The following is a 20545-nucleotide window of genomic DNA, read 5'->3' as shown; positions in this document are numbered from 1 at the left end:
CATTCCTGTATTTTGCTCTTGTCCAACTTCTCTAGTACCTTGACAACAACTCCTGATATGCTGATCAGCTGGTAATTTGTTACATTAATCTTGGAGCCTCCTTTATGCAATGGAACTATTTCATGGATATAAGAAACAGATAGAGAATATACTTTGAAAGACATTTGAATGAAGAATATGCAAGGACTCACAGAGAAGATGGGGAGCCTTATGAGGGGATGGTGCAGAACATTAGTAGAGTGGAAGTGAAGGAGGCCATAAAGAGGATGAGAATGGAAAATCAGTGAGCCCCTGACAGGATCCCAGTGGAGTCATGGAAGATACTGGGGGAAGAGGGAATTGACCTGCTGTGGGACCTGTTAATAAAAGTTTGTCAGCAGGAAAATATACCTGAGGAATGGAGGGAAAGTACTCTTGTCCCAATCTACAAAATTAAAGGGGATGCACAAGACTAAGAATTACAGAGGAATAAAGTTGATGTCCCACACAATGAAAATCCTAGAGAGGTTCTTGAAGGAAGACTGAGGAAGGAGGTGGAGATTGCAAAGGAGCAATTTGGCTTCATGCCTGGTCAATCGACAACAGATGCTATCTTTGGGTTATGACAGATGATGGAAAAGTTTCGAGAGAAGCAACGGGAGCTACATCTGATATTTATTGATCTGGAGAAAGCATATGATAGAGTGACAAGGCAAGAAGTCTAGAGGTGTCTGAGGGAGAAGAAGGTACTGGAGAAATATGCCAGGTTGGTGCAAGAAATGTACAGAAATGTAAAGACAAGAGTTCGAACCTGCCTGGAAGAGACAAAGTTTTCCAGTGACAGTTGGCTTGCATCAAGGGTCAGCATTAAGTCTGTTCCTGTTTATTATTGTAATGGAGGTGGTCACGGAGGAGGTGAGAGAAGACACCTCGGACTATGTTGTATGCAGATGACATCGTGCTGTGTGCAGAATCAAGAGAAGTGGCAGCTAAACTGGAAAGTTGGAGGAAAGTACTGGGAGAGAGAGGTATGAGACTGAGCAGAGGTAAGACAGAGTATATGTGTTGCAAAGTGGATGGCAGCCGGGAGACAGATCTCGAGCTGGAAGGAAATGTCATCAGGAAGGTCAGTGACTTTAGATACTTGGGTTCAACAATGAAAGACGATGGTGAGGCTGAGAAGGAAGTGGGATGCAGGATGGATAACTGGAGAGAGAGAGAGAGAGAGATGGCTGGAGTGCTATGCAATAAGAGGGTGCCGATCAATCTAAAAGGCAAAATCTACAGGACAGCAGTGAGACCAGCTATGACGCATGCTATGGAAACTGTGGCCCTGAGGAAAAATAACATCAGCAGGATGAAGGTAGCAGAGATGAGAATGCTTAGGTGGATGTGCAGTGTGACCAAAAAGGATCGTCTGAGAAATGACTATGTAAGGGGTACAGTGAAAGTTATGAACTTAGGAGCAAAGATACTGGAGGCAAGGTTGAAATGGTTTGGTCATGTGACGAGGAAGAGTATGTGGGAAGAAAGGTCATGCAGATAGATGTGCAGAGGAGGAGGAAGCACAGGCAGCCAAAGAAGAGATGGAGGGAGATGGTGGAGGAGGATTTGAGGATGAAGAACTTGGATGTGGCTACAGCCCAAGACAGGAAATTGTGGAAGAGACTCACTACAAACAGCGACCCCACTTAAGTGGGAAAAGCTGCAGAAGAAGAAGATTTGGAGCCAGCCTCCTTTATGCAATGGAACTATTCCCCCCCCCCTCTTTCCACTCATCAATAATACTCTTTCTCCCATTCTTTTCTCTCTATCCTCTCTGAACACACTATATCCTTCACATTCTATCCCACTAACTATATCATCTTCTGTCAGTCATGTCACACCAATGCCAGTAACCTCTGGCAAGGACGAACTAACCAATGCCAATAACTCCTTCCCCTTGTTCCAAATGTTCCACAAAAATCCCTTAGGCCCACTGCTATTCTGATGCTTTATACTAACTATCCCATTCTAGTTTTTATCAGCAGTAATAACTTAGGCATTTTATATACATTCTTAGACTCTACTGCCTCACTGGAATCTGTGTACCTGCTGAACAGCTCTGCTCCCCCACTTCATTCAAGTGGGGGAGCAGAGGTGTTCAGTCACATTCACTTCGTTCAACAACACTTTTTCCCCGACTCTGAACACCAGATCTATTCTGATGCAAACCATCTTTCTTGTACAAGTCCTTTTTGTCCATCAAACTCACTCCACACATCCAAAAATTCCACATCAATTTTCTTGCATAACCTATGCACTGATTCATTTGCTACTATGACCCTCCTTCTGAGCTAAACTCTGTCATACCACAGCAACAGACTCACTGTAAAATACAGGAAAATTCATCAAGTGGATCACATTTTGAAAGAAATGTGACAAAGCCTGATATATTAAAACTATAATATCAAACTCTTTGCTTTATGCAGATGATGTACTCCAAACAAATCCAGTGCTAGTCTGCAAGATTCTCTAAACTAAATTGAGTAACTGCTGTAATAAATTTGCTATGAAAATCGGCAACAAAAAGACTAAGAAAGCAACCAGGAATATCGAAATTATCAACTGTATGCTGAATGGAGAACCTATAGAACAAGTATACCATTTTAACTGTTTAGGCACAGTTTTATTATCTCCTGGTTCCCAACCAAATATGATATGGTTGGGCACCAAGTGAATAAATTTATAGAATGAGAGTGATATTAGCCAAAATGCTAAACTAGCAGTACACAAAGCAACGTTCAAACTAGTTTTAAGTTAAATTCAAAGTGCTTAAAGACTAAAGATTACAAATATGAGTTCTGAGAAAAATCAGGAGAGTGAACGTGTGGTCTCAGTGGTAGAATCATTAAAAATTAAGATATCACAAAGGAACTTGACAATGTTAACATTCAAGAATGTGTGAGAAGAGCTAATCTAAGGTGGTACTGGTCACTTAAACAGAATTACAGGGGGGGGGGGAACCCACCCAGAGGATGACCAGGCTCTAGGTGGACTGATTCTGTCTCTAGAAGAAACAAAATATCACGTGACAATATTGGAGCAATGACAAGTAAGACTCATTTGGAGGAAAACTGTTAACAGATTAGTAATAATGAAGCACTGTCATAGTATCCTGTACATCCCTTGGGTGTACATACCAGAAAACTGATGATAATGAAAAATAATATTTATATTTTGATTATAACTAATTACAATGTCTGATGTCCATGCAGTTAGCCGATTGGCCATGTGCTTCGCAACCATATGCCTGGGAAAAGAATGTTTGATTCCTGTCGCTGACGTGAGGAGCTTAGGTTCTTTCTCAGACATAGCTGATCTTGGACGTGGACTGCAGGTTTTTCTCCCACAAGCAGGCAAACTGGCCTTGAGAACATAACTCTCCTACAGACATAGAATACACTGAGAGGCATAGGGCTAACCACCTTATCCTCGTATAATGGTTACAGTTATAAGAGATGGAGATCCTCGACACCGTAAAAGAGGGAAAGATTAAGAAAGAAAGAAAGAAAGGTCTGATTCTTCTCTTGAATTGCCTTGTTACACTTCTTGGAGAACCTGGATTAGATAAGAGATAAGAATTTAAAGTAGAATACAGATATTCGTAGTGAATTTTCTCCATGCCAGTAAGAATTGTTTTGACTGCTTCTGTAATATACTAAGTGCAAACATTTGGATCAGAAGACAGAAAAAGAATAATAAATTGGCAAAGTTTGTGCTGTATGGCATTTTTATAATGCCAAACGTGATGTAGATTAGATGTAGCTGCATGTCAAACATGGCAGAAAACATTCAACAGCAGACTGTGGGTCTGTGCTATCCAGAGAACCAACAACATACAGTATGCTTTGAAGGATCCTAGTAAGGAAGAGATCAGTAATAATTGGAAAATAGTTATCTAGATATTCTCATTGGCAAGTGAACAATTTATGTCGATACTGATGAGATGTAAACTGGTTGTCCCTCGACCTGCTGGATCACATCAGAAAATAAAAGACAAGTGGAGTTGTGAACAATAAAATCTCTAATTATATGACCTATTAGTGAAGTCAGAGTATAGAAAATTAACACATACACAAAAAAAGATCAAATGATTGGTGGCATTAAGGTGACGACAGAAACGGCATGTTTTGGATAAGGAGAAGGAAGACAAATCGTCTCTCTGATCTTTAGCAAAGCCAAAGATCAGCGAGTAGAGTTGATTCTAACTGAAAAATTGGTGTACCTCAAAATGAACGTATACATAAACGACACCATTGTGACAAGTCAAAGCATGGATGATTGCGGGCAGTGCTTAACCACCCAACCGGCCAAGACATATATATACGTCCAGGTTACCATGGATGTAAAGTGCATATTAAAATTGTAATACCGTTGGTATTACATTGAAATATATGATGGATGCGAAGTGTATTTTATCCATATTGACGGCAACATGGTTAAAGATGAAATTTGTAGAAATTAAGGACAGAAACTCAAACTTATGTGGAAGTAAATTTAATAAGTGTGAAATTTTTGCTTAAGTATCAAAGACATCTTCAGTATGCTAACAATAAAACACAAAATAAAATGCAATAAAAGAATTAATTTTAAAAGAACTACAGCACAAGTATGTCACAGATAGTAAATTCCTAATTAAAATAAATAAAAAAAATAAAATAAAATAAATTAACATATGATAATAATCAGAAATTTACATAAGATTGATATAATCATATTTCCTATAAAGGGAATAACCGAAGGTCATCAAGATCTGTTGAAGTTCAGTCAATGTAGAAAGGCTCACAGCTTTCTTTGTACAAATGCTCTAAGGAATCTATTTTTATGAAAGTTCCAAAGAATCCCATGTTTAGTGGAGATAGCATGTTCTGCTAGGACAGACTACCCAGGCTCACGATACTGGATATACAATTTATGTTTCTCACAACAGATGGCTGCATATCTGCCAGACTACCCAAAGTAAGAAAAATCACAGGATCTGATAGACACCCAGAAAGATGGTGGAGAAAGATTGTCTTTTGGGGAGGAAAGTTAGTTCCCTAACAGTATGAAGAACACTGCAATATTACTTGAGCAATATGTTCAGAAATTCCTTTAATATATGTATATGCAAGTGGAATTGGAGCTATCTTCAAGTGATCTAGCCTATAGCCATTAAAAGTTTTCTTGATAAAGGACTTGTTAAAATAAGTTTTCATAAAGACAGATCTGATATAATTCAATTCTTGCTGTAAAAGATCTTCAGTGGAACATATTATTAGCACAATATGATAAGGTCTTAATGGTTCCAACTTTTTGAACTGGGATGATGATAAGAAGCAGCATGGAGATAACAACCAGTATGTGTTTCTTTTTGAAAAACTGAAAATTGTAAACTATCATCCAGCTAATGAAGAATTAATATATCTAAAAAGGCTAGTTGTTTTTTTGTCTTTCTCCACTTCCAAGGTAAATTGAATTCTAGGACGTTGCATATTTATTTCTGGAAACAGTTTCAAATCTTATAGAGAACCATACCATATTGCAAATATATCATCCACACATCTAGACCATAGTGCAGGTTTAGGAAAAACATCTTTAAGAAGACCATCTTTGAATTCCACTCCTGATTCCCTTTCCATATACAGGTAACATTCGTATAATGCAGGTTTTAGGTTCCAAAGAAATGACGTGTTATATGAATCGTGTTATGCGAGACTCAGATCACACAGAAAAAGTAGGGTTATGTTCCGAAATCGTTTTTTTTTTTTAATTATATAAACAATGACATATTGAACAAAAATATATTTTTATTTAATTCAGGTAACTCATGTAGGTTAAGAAAAGATATAAATTATGAAACAAATACATAGTATAAAATAATAAAATTTACAAATTGTAAGAAAACTTTATTGCACATAATGCATAAAAGTTTTAGGCAAAATAAAATAAAGTGCATATTTTAATCGCTGTCTTCAAAATTAACATTTCGTAGATGTCCTTTATTTATGAGGGGCCGGATGTCATCACCACATGAAATCTCTTGGACATCATTTGTATAATTCTCATTGCATACTTTGGCCGGTTTAGTTAAAGAAGTCAGTAATAAGACCTTGCTTACCATGATGCTGCAATTTTCTTTTTTTATCAAGTTCATAATATAGAGCTAAACAAACATCCAATTGTCTCGTGAATTTTCCGGAGTGCTCCATTGAGGGATCATTATCTGTAAAATAACTTCCTAAGTTTCTTGCCAAGTCCAATCCTTCAGCTAATTTCTTTAAACTGAATTCTTTAATGGATTCATCATAATCAGAATCTTCGGCAGAACTTTCACAGGCATTTGGTTCGACGTCATATATTAATTGTACCAGTTCCTCCTCATTTAAATCTGTTTCCCATCAATTAATTCACTAATTTCGTTTTTCAACCATATCGCAAAAATGTGTGCGACGTTCATTATATGACTTAGCTCGGCATCCATTGGAGGTGGATGCTGAGCTAAGTCATATTGATTCATCTAAATTCAAAGTCCTTGCAACAACTCCTGGTTTTTCTCCATTTTTTAACCAATTTTAATTTTATCTAATTTGATTTTTTCTTCGAGAGAAATGAATTTTCTTTTCAATTCCCCCCCCTTTCGTTGCAGTTTAGTGGCCATTAAAATAAAAATAATTTTTTTATATAAAAAAAAGCATTACATATTAATTATGTATGTAACTCGCCAGAAAATAAAGTGCTCAGCTAGAGATTAACACACTTATAATTTTTAATGCGCTTTCCTGGCAGAAAACAAAGACAATTTTCAACAATAAATGCTTTAACAATTGACATACATGCGTGCTAAAGGGTATTTCCCCTAATATAAATTCGCTACTTGTAACTACATGGGCGATACGGGCAAACAAAAATTTAACAAAGATAAAATTTGATTTTTAAGTAGTGCAGTGAAAAATACGTGTGTAGAGGCTTAAGTGCTGTGAGGACATCATGTTGGAGGCTTAACAGATTTTTCACAACACTCAAAACGAAATAAAATAGAATTTAACACTTCCTATATTTCGTCCTAGTCACTAGTGTCGTGACGTTCTATTTTCATGTTATGTTCTAAATTCGCCATCTTGGTTCAAGTCACTCTTATCAATATAACACTTAATCGCAAATTGATCACCGATCCAAAAGTAGAGAAATTTATAATTATACTGCGCCACTCTATTTTTAGATTAGTCTATATAAAATAGTAGGATCAATTCTTAATTAAGTTAGCAGTCTTCTCATTAGTTAGGCCGAATTATTTACTACTCTACTTGGGGTTCTCGCAAGATTCGAATATTTATGAACGGTGCAATAAAAAGGAATTCAGGCACACACAATAATTAGATTAACAAAATAAAACATTTAATATATGATATATAACAAATACAAGAATTCTACTTTTAAATGAAACAATACAAATAACTTAATACATCTTGCTAAGTCACTCATTCCAATTCAATGTTCTAAACTTTAACAGACAATTCACTGCTTCAATAACACAAGCTTTCTTAACTCAAGTTAGTAAAACGAAACTTCTTATTTAAACAGTCTCCAAATATCTATCAGCTGTATTTAATGTTTAAAATTCACAGTAAGCACTAATATTCCAAGGTAGACAATATTCCAAGCAGTCTTATTTCGGACTTTAAACTTCGAAGATATGTTAACGTTAGAATAAACAAACAAGTATGACTACTCTTACCAGATACAATCTTCAATACATCAATTTATTGCGAGCACACTTATGAATTAACTTATTTACGTTAGCGGAACACATTAAATAAAATTCTTCAACGATTTTAGCTGAACTACTGTTAATTGCACTTCACTACTCTAAACAAAAACACATCAATAAGGCACTGATATCTTTCCTTGTTTACTTTTCTGAAACTAGATAAATTCGTTATATTCTTCTCAGGGCAACACAGAATTAAGACGTAATCCTAGACTAACTGGAACTAATCAGAATTTTGCATTGAATGTCCAGTTCTTTATTTATCCGGTTACGGCATTAATCTTCCTTTACAACACAGCTGACTTCACTTGTAGCTAAGTATATGATTCACTATGTTTTGGCTCACTTCTAAACACTATTCTCATGAATTTCTGCCCTAGAGAACTTATAATTTTCTTCCACTTCTTTTGCTTGTATCCTACCTTCCTTTCTGCTCCGCAAAAACTTCCTCTCTTTTTCTCTAATTAATAATCTTCTCTTATTTCTTTTCCAACCCTTTCAGTCCGAAGGTCACGCTGTATTCGACTCGTGCTTGTTTATTTCATGCGTCTCCATGACAACGCATGAACGTAAACATTTCGCTAATGTAATACAACGCTCTACTCTTACATAACATTAAAATTTCACAAATAAGAATAAACAGAATATTTGAGCTACTTAATCAGCGCTCTTTCATTACGTATACAATTATTTATAATACACTTTTCGTTACTTTACATATATATTTAGTTATCATAAATTTCTACACATATTATTATTTAATAAATTAATAGTAGGTTAAGTTTAGAATAAATATTTAAATAGTAATCCTTAATTAAGGAACAATAAATAATCTTCATACAAATTATGATTAATACATAATATGCAATGTTAAATGTGAATAATAAAAAAAAATAAATTACACAACATAGTTTCATTCACAATTTAACATAGGCTCACCCTTCCTTTTAAAAAAAAATTTGTTATAAGAAATTTTTTTTTTTTTTTATACTAGGCTCCACGGAAGGACTGGATTACATATTTCCTTTCCGATTCCTCAAGTCGTACCTAGTTTGACTGAAACTTGGTTCCTTATTATGTTTAATGTATTTATTCTCTTTTACATTCTCATTAAATTTTTCATTACTATCATTATCAATTTTTTTGTGTCTTCTATGTCTGAAGTATGGGATTTTCTCTTCCGAATTAAATTCACGTTTTCTATTACCAGAATTAAGTTTTAGTTGTTTCACAACTTGGTGATTTGTTCCATTATATAGATTGGTCATTTTACCAAAATTGACTTCAACTGTTATTTTACTATTAGTGGCAACTTCTGATTTAGGCTTTGTCACTACTACTTGTTGTTCATCAGTGACAAGTGGTGTGTCAGACTGAATGTGCACATGAGAGTTATCATCACTATCTCTTTTAGATGTTTGATTCACAGCCGACTTTTCTTTAGTAGATGGTCCTGATTCAGGTGGCAATCTAAACTGTTTTGTTTGATACTTAGTCTTATCACAATCATGAATTTCATTTCTTCTGGTATATCTCCTCTTGTTCATCAGGAATATTTCCTTCTTAGAAAAGTCACAAGAAAATTGATATCTTGCTAAGAAGTTTGTTCCTAAGATAATGTGAGAACTTAGATTGGAAGTAGTGGGGACAACAAGTAGGTCTTGCCACACGTACAGTCCAAATTCAGGTAGGTATATTCTTGCTCGAAGCTTTTCATATGCCACAGAGTTTGAGTCTGAGAGAGAGAAGTAATTCTTACAGGTTGTCTCAGCTTGGCAGTGCTCTTCCACAGTTTGTTCTTCAAGGTTAGGAAATAATCCATTCTGATTGTAGAGGCATTGCATCCTGTATCCAATAAGATGTCGCATTTAGAGCCCAGGATATCACCTCTAATTCTCATCATTCTCTCATTAGATGCTTGATATTTCTGAATTCTGTTATTTCTCCTGTGGGTCCATTCCAAAAAATAAAAAATAAACACATCAAGAAATATAGCAACCTTGTGAAAAGCAAACCACAACCACAAATTCAACCGCTCCAGACAGTAATAAACCTCTCTTCCAAAAGGCTCAACGATGATGCCGTCAGCGCCCTTTGCCTCGGCCATAATTTTGCTGTCACTCCGAAGGAAGTGCCGGTGCTTGACGTAATGGTGAACATCGAACATGGAATCAGTCACTTACCGCCGAAGATAGCTAACAACATCAGACTTGACGTAGCCAACATCCTCGCGCATTCTTTGCCGCCAAAAAGTAATTTATCATATGCCCAACGCACGGCTCTCCTGAAACTACGTAAAGAAAAAAGTATTGTCATCACCAGAGCGGATAAGAGTAATGCCACAATCGTTCTTAATACCACTTAATACAATCGTAAAATGAACATTATCCTTCGCAATTGCAGTACCTACATCCTGCTAGAACACGACCCCACAAAAACACAAGTTAAGAAACTAAAAATCTTACTCAAAAAAGTATCTTCCTGGCCCCCTGACGTCATGAAAAAACTTTTTTTTAACCTTTCCGCCCCCCCCCCCCCCGAATATATGGTTTACCAAAAATCCACAAACCCAATTCCCCACTCAGGCCTATAGTAGATGCCACCAATGCACCTTGCTATAGACTATCTAAACAGCTGGCCAACTCTCTGATCCCCCTCACCGGAAGGTCCCCTTCCTATATAAAAAATTCGACCCACTTTAAAGCCCTCACAGAAAATTTAACCTTGAATAAGACAGACATATTGGTAAGCTTTGATATCTCCTCTTTGTTTACCAATATTCCCTTAATTGACACCTTATCTCTCTTTTCCTTTGCCATTAACTCTGGGTATTTCTCTTGGAACAACAAAATCTACAAGCAGATAGAGGGAACTGCCATGGGTTCTCCCCTCTCACCCCCCCTTGCCAATTTCTATATGGAAGATTTCGAAAAATGAGCCATAGACTCAACCCCACTCAAACCTTCTATCTGGCTAAGATATGTAGATGATGTGTTCTCTATTTGGCCTCATGGCCCAGACACGTTAGACTCCTTCCTCAGTCATCTCAATAGTCTATATCCAAGAATTCAGTTCACTATGGAAAAGGAAAAGAACAATTGTTTACCCTTCCTAGACACCTTAGTCACACGCCTGCCTAATGATACACTTACCTTCACCGTATACAGAAAACCACACACACAGGCAGATACATTCACAAACTCTCCCACCACCACCCCTCTCAACAATATGGCATTATTAAAACTCTTACCAAGAGAGCCCACAATCTTTGTTCCAGTTTAACCGCTACTGAGCTTAACCACATACACAGCACTTTCCTCTCCAATGGCTACAGCGATCACAGTATCAAAAAAATAATCAACTCCTCCCCCATTCCCCATCCTTCTCGTCAACAAGATTTTAAAAATGCCATCACCATACCCTACATCCGTGGCACATCCGAAAAAATAGCCAAGATACTAAAACAGTACAACCTACACACAGCATATAAGCCCCACCGCAAACTTGCTACCCTTATCCGTTCTACGAAAGATCTGCTCCCTCCTCTCTCTCTGCCTGGAGTTTACAAAGTACCCTGTTCCTGTAAGCTGGCGTACTTTGGACAGACAGGCAGATCGGCATCCATCCGTCTAGAAGAACACAAGTCTTACATCTTCAAACACAACTATGGCCATTATGGCTAGACTGACCATGTTTTGGACACCACCCAGGTGTCCAAAACATGGTCAGTAAACAAGGGTATCATGGAAGAAAACCACCATGCTCCACCACAGCAAATTCAAGAAAGAGAGACTTTTCTTAGAAGCAGTAGCAGCTCTCAAAAACCAACCAAATCTCAATAAATACGGTTGCATTAAGCTTCCGAAGATTTGAGAAACACTCATCACCAGAGTTCCCACTTTACATTCCAGGCCACCTACTACTGCCCTTAGAGGGCGTTCTACCTAGATAGGACTTTAGTGTCACCCACGTGGTTGGGCTTAGTATTGTTTGTTATTTGTGTATATGTTACATTAATTGTTTTTGTAATCCCCGTAGATGTCCTAGTGACTAGGACGAAATATAGGAAGTATTAAATTCTATTTTAATTCTTTTTGAGTGTTGTAAAAAATCCATTAAGCCTCCAACATGCAGTGAAAAATATATGAAAAGATAAAGGGTTACTACAATTTGTAGATCGTGTTATATCAAAACCATGTTGTATAAGTACTATGTTATACGAGGGTTACCTGTATATTAACCCTTTAACTGCTACAGTCGAGTTAACTTGAGCATGGAAAAAAATGCCGCCTCTCAAGTGGACACCCCTTGCAGATTATGCAAATTTTATTAAACACTATTATTGCCATTTTTGTGAGTGAACAAGTGTATATCAAGAATGTATGATGCTGTCCTGACTTCTTACTTGTAAGAATTTTAATTGATTTTATTTATAAATTGTTTGCAAAATTAATTCAGCACATGGGACAATGTCAGTAGAATATAAAATCAGCAGTTAAAGGAATTTCTGAAAGCATTGCTAAAGTTCTAAAACCTCTTAATATTGCAGTTGTCTTTTTGGCCTGTCAGGAAAATTTCACCTTTCTTTCCTCACCTAAAGACAAGCTTTCTCAACACAACTTTCCAAGTGTCTACTAGATCTCTTGCTCCTGTGGTTTGTCTTACTCTAGGTAGTCTGGCAGATCGGCAGCCAATCATATATTCAGTATTGTAAACCTGAGCATTCTGGCTTAGAAGAACATGCCATCTTGACTAAACATAGGGTTCTTTGAAAAAAACTGAACTCTTACATAAAAGTAGATTCCTTGTAGAACAGATACGAGGTCTAGCAGAAAAATAAGATTTTTTTCTTTTTAACGTGAAGCACTGTCAAACCAACAATGACCTAGTTTGTTAGAGTGATTCCTACTCTTTTCATCAGTACCAGTTTCTCATTGGTAGGGTAAACACCTACTGAGTTGTGTTTTTAGCAGGTGTATGTCAAGTGCCTTCATCACGAAAATAGACAAGAAAAATCTTGATCCTTAGTTTCTTCAATAAGATAAGCTTCCATTCAAGTTGATTATCTGCTCTGAGTTTCTCCTTATTTCTGCTAGGCGAAGGATGGTTATTTCACTGTTTCCAATTGTTAAGTTCTGAATTAAACAAAAATTAAATTAATTTACGTTTCCTTCAGACTTAACATGGGCTTGCAATTTTGAATCAATTATTGATGTACCAGAATATACTAGATTCTTGTAAATTTCACTAAAATATTACTAAGCTGAAAATCCTTCATATTATATGTGATATTATAGAGTATTGTGAATTGCTAAACTGCTTAAGTGTAAGTACTTATAGATTGCTGAGTGAAAGAGATAATCCGATTAAATAGAAATGGCCGGAATCGAAACGTGCACCTTTTCGTAAGCAAATAAGTCCCCCCCCCCCCCCACACACACTCATACACGCAGAAGAGTAGGCTAAGATTTCTGTGTGTGGCGCTGAGAAAAATGGGAGGAGTAATCGATGACATGGAGTGAACGTGTGGTGCGCAATTTAAAAAGTCCTGCAGCGCCAAGGAAACTCTTATGCTCTTGAGGTGGAGTTTTTACTCTTACTCTTGTGTGGAGTTGCGCTCTGGAGTTTTCAGGCGGTCTTGCTGATGTGTATCGAGTCTCCTCGTGCCCCGCGGATTCGAGACCCGACAATTTACCGGTCGGCGACCAGCCCAGCGGAAGGTATTCATCAATGCTTACGGAGATGTCGTTATGATGTTGAACGAGTTCACCATGGAACAACGTCTACCTATTTTCGGCGGCAGAAGTAGGTGCAGATTGAAACCTTGAAGAATACCTCAGAGAAAGCAGAAGGAACGTGGTGTCGAAAGTAATTGTCCAGACGAGATATGTAAAGTGGCCAGATAATTCCCCAGCAATTGGTAACGTACAATCCATGTTTTATTATGTGAATATGTGTTTTAGAAGAATATATGTAAACTTTAAGAAGGACTTTAGAGAAAGTTTTCTTTGAATGATAAAGTAATAATGAGAAATTTGAATATTTTGTTAAGTGAATTAATTGAGAGCACGTGGAGCCTAAGAATTGTCCTTTAAATGATAGAAAAAGTTGTGAGCATTTTGTGAGAAGAAATTGTACAAGAGCATATGAAGCTGGTTTAGTAGTTCAGCTAATAATTGTCCTTAGTATTATTGAATAAGTGTGATTTTTCAAGTGTAAATTGTAAGCATTAACTGAAGTTCTTTGTCATGCATGCTAAGATAGATATTGAAAATCTAAGTAAATTAGTGCTCATTCATTAGCAATTGCAGATTAAATATTAAGAGTGAATTCATAGTATGTACGTTTCAATTGAATTAAATGTTTTGTTCAACTGATGACTTGCCTGATTTTCTTCTCTGTTGCACTTGCTCATAAATTACAGACCACAGCGGGAGATTAATTTATAGAGAAGCTACGACTGCAAACGGAACTCTTAGTAACATAAGATTGTATGCTAAACTGTGTTCTGGTTCCTCGATTCTACACTATCTGTTAATCTAGGATTCACGGTGGCGCAGTGAAAAATAAATTTTCCCTAAATCCGAAAAAGGAATTAGAACCAGTGTGAGACAAAGGAATAGGTATCTGCCATTAGTAATTCCTTTGTCCCACAAACCACTAGCATTGTTCTTGTAAGTATAGATCGGCCAAGAGAGATATTGAAGTTAAGAGAATTAAGATTGAAGATAAAGTTTTAGTATAATTAAGAATAATCAAGAAGTAAAGCTAAGATAATGATAAGATAAATATAGAGAAAAATAATAAGAATAAAAATAAGAGTGGAGATTTTACACAATGCTTTCTCCAGCTTATAGTCTTATCTGTTATGAGCGATCTCACATTAATAGGGGCTAAATGGTCTCGCCTACTCCCCGTATACGGGAATAAAAAGGCGTTACCCGATTTTTTTTTTTTTTTTTTTTTTTAAATATTTTCAAAGAGTTTGTCTTGACAATGTAGGCAATCATTTTCTTTCTCTGCAAATTGAGTTTGGAACCAAGCGTATTTTTAATGACTGGTCCTCTGCATTAATCACTTTGCATGGCTTGTCATTCTGGGTATGGGTTGAGCTGGTAGGAGGGAATCATCTTTCCCCTAAAGATGAAGTGGTGCCCACACACACACACACACACACACAAATATACCCCTTTGAGTAGTCTGGCTAGGGTGACCCTACCAGGAGCTTAGTTTAAGCTTAAACTAAGCCTAAATCTTGTTTTCAATTTAAATTTTGTTCATATAAATTTAATATGTTATTTTATAGACTACTGTTAATGAAGAAATAACTGTTTTAACACTATTTTATATAACTGAATATACTCTGCATATGAAACAAATGCAAAGGGAATTAAGATAGAAGACTTACCTGTCACAAACTGGTGTCCTAAAGCCTTTTTTGAACCAGAACAGCTTATACTTAATTGCATACTCAAATAAGCATTTTGCAAACTGTCCTTTAGACTCTATGACTTCATAAACACTCTTTTGAATTCGATCTAATATTAGCTGCATAAATAACAAAATAAGTTTTAAGTATGTAACATTTTTGCATTCATAAATATTTATATATAATTATGGCCTCGCCTACTCCCTGTATACGGGAATAAAAAGGCATTAGCTGACTTTTTTTTTTTTTTTTATATAATTATGTATCCTAATTCAATCACTTAAGTAAAAAAACGGACAGCATAGATATCAGTGGATAAGGCATTCAAGCTATTGCAAGAGCTTCATGCAAGCACAGCAATGCAACTGGATAAGATATCAACACAGGTGCTAAAGGAACACGTAAGAGAATCAACAATGCTCCCAAACCAGCTATTTAACTTGACCATCAAAAGGCATGCCAAAATTCCCCACCAGTGGAAGAAGGGTAACATAATACCATTATAATGGTGGAAATAGGACTGAAACAGCCAATTAGGATACTTTGTTTTATAGAAGAGAGCATGGGTTTGTTAAAAGGTAGGTCTTGCTTTAACAATGTGCTTATGTTTACTATTGTAACAGGCAGATTTGGATAAGAGGAATAGGCATATCACAATACATGTAGATCTAACCAGAGAATGCAAGCATGCACTTGAAACAGGTTATTAGTTTGCTTTTATTTCAGTAGAATATGCAGTGGCTACACTTCATAATTCAGAGTGCTTGTCTGAAGGAGGTCAGCGTATATCTTCCTAGTTGGAGAAAATTCATAGCCCAGTGAAATACCATCATTCTTATAAGAGCCTTATGCATGTTTAGCAACTAAAGAGGAGGGGTTCTAGCTTCTATCCTTTCAAATATGCAGTGTGAGTGATTCCCTTCAAAAGGCATACCAACTGCAGAGATCTAGAGCTGCTCCCATTTGAGGACACATCAGTAAAGCAGTTATGTAGGCTGGCCACTAGGTAGTGCATGGAACCAACCCTGATAGCAGTGTTAAAAAGATTTCTGATCAGCTGCTATACATAAATCCTGCTGGGATATACACTGCCAGATTATGTCTGGAAGGAGGCCAAATAGGGGTATGTGGTAGATATTGTTGAGACCATTATGGCATAGAAAGCTGGTATGGGTGACATGTCTAAGAGATTTTCTTCTCAATGCATGTCCCTCTGCAGTTTTCATCTCAAACACCATGATAGTAAACTCAAATACATGCAGTATCACTCTGGTTAAAATAAAAAGCCACCTCAAAATTTAAAGAACTCAAAAACCTTACAAAATAAATCTCACATTCACTTTAGCATTTGCATCATAAATAACTCAAACGATGTGCACAACCACCTGCAGATACTGGACCTGTTTTTTTTTTAATGAAACACCAAATTACAGCAACAACCAAAAGTTTTCTTGTCATGTTAGTCATCTGTTGTTTCTACTACTCCCTTAAGATGACTCTGAGCTGAATTTTTACTGCTTAAGCTGGATTACCTATAGTTCAACTACCCAAGCATTGAAATAATTTTCCTTAGTGACTAACATTACCAATTCTAAGTGATTCTCTTTTCTAATTTTACTGACTAATCTGGAAGAGAAGCTTAAGTACTTGTTGTAAGCAATGATGAAGCCTATTGTTTCTCAAACAACCAGAATATCCAACATTTCTCAGTCTTCATTTCAGTAAAATTATGGAAACAACTGTGTTAAGACGGTCGTAGTCTCCATAATTTTACGGAAATAAATGCTGATCACTGTATAACACTAAAGGAAAGGATTTCTCTGACTATTCAGCCAACACTAGTTTCTTAACCCTCTCTCTCTTGGAAACTCAGACCATACTCTTTTACAAGTTTCATCTCTAGTGGAAAGCCTTCCATCAGCCACTCTCTAGTTCATATCCTTTTTCATCCCTTGGGCACAATTTCTATCCATTTGTGCTCCCATGGGATGCTTAAAGGTCAAAGCTGTATAAGTGAGAGGAGACCTCCACTTAGCCTTTAAAGGAATGCAGAGACCCAACCAGAGCTTCTGACCTAAAGTCCAATCCTCACCTTCTCATGGTGCACCCTATTAGGCAATACATGGATAGTAAACAAATGAGTATGGGCAGGAAATTTGGCATTTAGCTAACCAAATTATATTCTTATTGGCCTAAACTACAAATAAAATGATGGTACAACATGAGAGAATTTCATGGCAGCTGGGATGTCGCCTGAGTAAACAATGTCCTTGTTTTTGCCAGGGAAACAGGGTGAAAAGTCAGCTACTGGAACAAATTCTGAAACACACACCAACTCAACATCAGAGTTCAAGATCGCTATCAACATGAATGGCAAAGAAATGGAGCTAGCTGAGAAAATGAATAAGTACCAGATCAACATAATAGAGGTGACTAAAACAAAAAAAAAATAAAAACTGGCGAGATCTTTCCGAGCAATAAATACAACATGTTATATTCAGTCAATGACAATCAAGAAAAAGAAGGAATAGCCATAGTATTCAACACTAAATACAAGGCTAATCTTCTTGAATGGCAGGCAATATCAAGTAGAGTGATGTGGGCAAATATCAGAATGGGGAACTGAACAAAGAGACTTATTTGTGCCTATGGTCAAACAGAAGGTTCTACTAAGATAGAAATTTTTTTTGAGGCTTTAGAGAAAGCAAATGACACAATGAAAAAGGAAAAGTTGGTCCTTGTTGGGGATCTAAATAGCAGAGAAGGAAATCATCATCAGACACGCAAAAATATTTTGGGAAAATTCGGAGAAAAGAGCAAGGCTAATAAAAATGGCAAATACCTGTTGGATTTCTGCTCAGGACATGGACTGGTTATTACTAACACAATGTTCCAACATAAAAATGTGCACAAATTCACATGGGAAGAAGAGGAAAATAATAAGAAAACTCTCTTTGAATATGTAATTGTTGATAGTGATGTCTTCTCCTTGGTGCAGGAATCAGAGATGATAAAAGTGATATGAAAACTGGAGAAAAAGATATCCTTGAAGTATGGAGTAATTACTTTCAAAAATTGCTAAATGAAACAATCAGTGATAGCACAGCAGTAATAAACACAATTGACCAGGCATACAATCAGGAATACATATCCATACTTGAACTACAAAAAAAAAAAGCCATCAAAAGCCTGAAAAGGGAGCTGGAGGAGATGGTATTCAACCAGAAATGCTCAAGTATTACAGTGGCTGCACTGCATAGTTCAGAAGGGCTGGACAGAAGGATGAATTCCAGATGACTGCAGTAACGCTCTCATAGTACATCCAGGAATGTGTTAGCAGAGCTAATCTCAGGTGGTATGGTTACTTAAACAGAATGGGAGAGGAAAGATTAACAAAACAAGTTCTCTGCCAGGTTAGCAAGAAAAAGACCCAGAGGAAGACCAAGATTATAGGTGGATTGATACAGTAAAAAGTGCTTTAGAGAAGACAGAAATATAAGATCTGATAATGTTGGAGTCTTGACAGGTAACAGATTGATTTGGAGAAAAATTGTATATAGGAAGTTGGAATGTGAATTTTTCATGTAGTACTATCATATCCTGTACACCCCTTGAGGGTACGTCAGAAATTTGATGACGATATTTATGTTGGAGTGAGGTCTATTACACTACCCAAACTTCAATCACAATGATGATGTAAACATTCTCAAAGTTGCAATTGATTTGCAATCGTATTAAATAAAACCCTCCCCAAGTTCCCTGTGTTATGTTTTAAACCTAGTACATATGCAACTCTCCATTTTGTTTATTCCATTGAAATATCTGGTTAACTTAAGTGGTTGCCCTTTATCTAAGGCATTTGGTCTGTTTAGCCCAGGAGCATATTTAGTCAGAAAATGCAGGCAAGGTTGCCATGCCTGCCTTTTCTGACTTTTGAGAGTCCTCCCCCCACCCTTTCTCCATATCTTTGCACTCTGCATATAAAGCCACTACAAACTAATATCTAGTGTTAGAACACTATTTATGTTCAATTGCTTTTAAATGTTTGTTCTTTTTAACCCCTTTGTGAAATACAAAACAAAATATCTAATGCTAAAGGCATTTCTCTCCTGTAATTTGTATTTCTGGCACACAAAACAAAATGCCTAATGGTAAAGCATGCATCTCCTGTGGTTTGTATTTCTGCACAAATCCAAGCCATTCATAATTATTCTAATATTTTTCTGATGAAAAGCAATAGAAAGTATGCAGTGAGCTGATTTCAGCATGGTGGAAGGTGACTGCTTGGGTCATCCATATAGAAATGAGAGGAAAAATAATAGTCAGCAATTTCTTTCAGCAACATTACAATAGTATCATCTAAATGCAAGAGAAGATGGAGTATGACTAATGTAAATAATGTACATGATTAAAAAATTATTCAAGTGCTTACCATAAATCTTAATGAACAGTATATATATCAATTAATATTTATAACTATATTAATTGATATTAATATAGTTATAAATGATTAATACTGATTAGCACCATATATTAGGTTACATATGACAAAGATGACAAGTTAACATGCAGCTGGAAAGTTGAAGACATTGGTATTTTTGTTATTTATTATACTGTTGATTACTGGATGTTTAATAACAATATGGTGATGACATTAGAACAAGAAGCCGACTAATAGGTAGTTGGCATCAGTGAGTATTTATACACTTTTTAAATTATACATTGTTTTTATGGATATGCAAAACAAAAATAATAAAAATGGACAACTTTTGAAAGGAACTTTATCAAACTACATTAAACATCTTTGCTAAAGTTACTTACTGTGGATTATTTTTAATTCTTCAAAACCAAGTTAGTCTGACTAAGGATTGTTTTTCCTCTGTGGTTCTAGTTTTCCCCTCAAACTGGCTTGAACACATTTTTGTAGTTTTCTACTTTAGTACATGACAGGAATTTGAGTAATTCATCTGCTAAGTGGAATAATGCCCCATCTGGGTGGACATTACTCCACTTAGAGCAGATGTAATGTCAGTGTTAATTCTGTCCCTGTTGTGATCAACAAATGAATGCAAACCCCCCCCCCCTTCTCCATTTTGTTTATTCCACTAAAATATCTGGTTAACTTAAGTGGGTGCCCTTTATCTGAGGCATTTGGTCTGTTTTAGCCCAGGAGTATATTTCGTCAGAAAATGCAGGCAAGGTTGCCATGCCTGCCTTTTCTGACTTTTGAGTCTCTCACCCCCCCCATATCTTTCTCTCTGGTCACACAGTTTTCAATTGTTGGAGGTACACAGTGTCAATACACCTTCTCTCCAAATGAATGCAAATCGAATTTTGGTGATAAC

General features: G+C 36.4%; 1 protein-coding gene across 1 annotated transcript in view; it reads right to left on the bottom strand.

Annotated features, from left to right (window-relative positions):
* The window catches only part of Acsl (Acyl-CoA synthetase long-chain), a 393532-nt gene that overhangs the window by 102706 nt on the left and 270281 nt on the right, over positions 1 to 20545 (bottom strand). The window contains exon 13 of the mRNA XM_090403141.1: positions 15180 to 15319. Coding sequence (XP_090259267.1) covers positions 15180 to 15319 — 140 coding nt within the window. The remainder of the gene's footprint in view (positions 1 to 15179; positions 15320 to 20545) is intronic.

The sequence above is a fragment of the Typopeltis vanoorti genome, chromosome 13, assembly GCF_054136105.1.
Source record: "Typopeltis vanoorti isolate ZY-2024b chromosome 13, IOZ_Tvanoo_1.0, whole genome shotgun sequence".
Lineage (NCBI taxonomy): Eukaryota > Metazoa > Arthropoda > Arachnida > Uropygi > Thelyphonidae > Typopeltis > Typopeltis vanoorti.
This window is presented reverse-complemented; position numbering and strand designations above follow the sequence as displayed.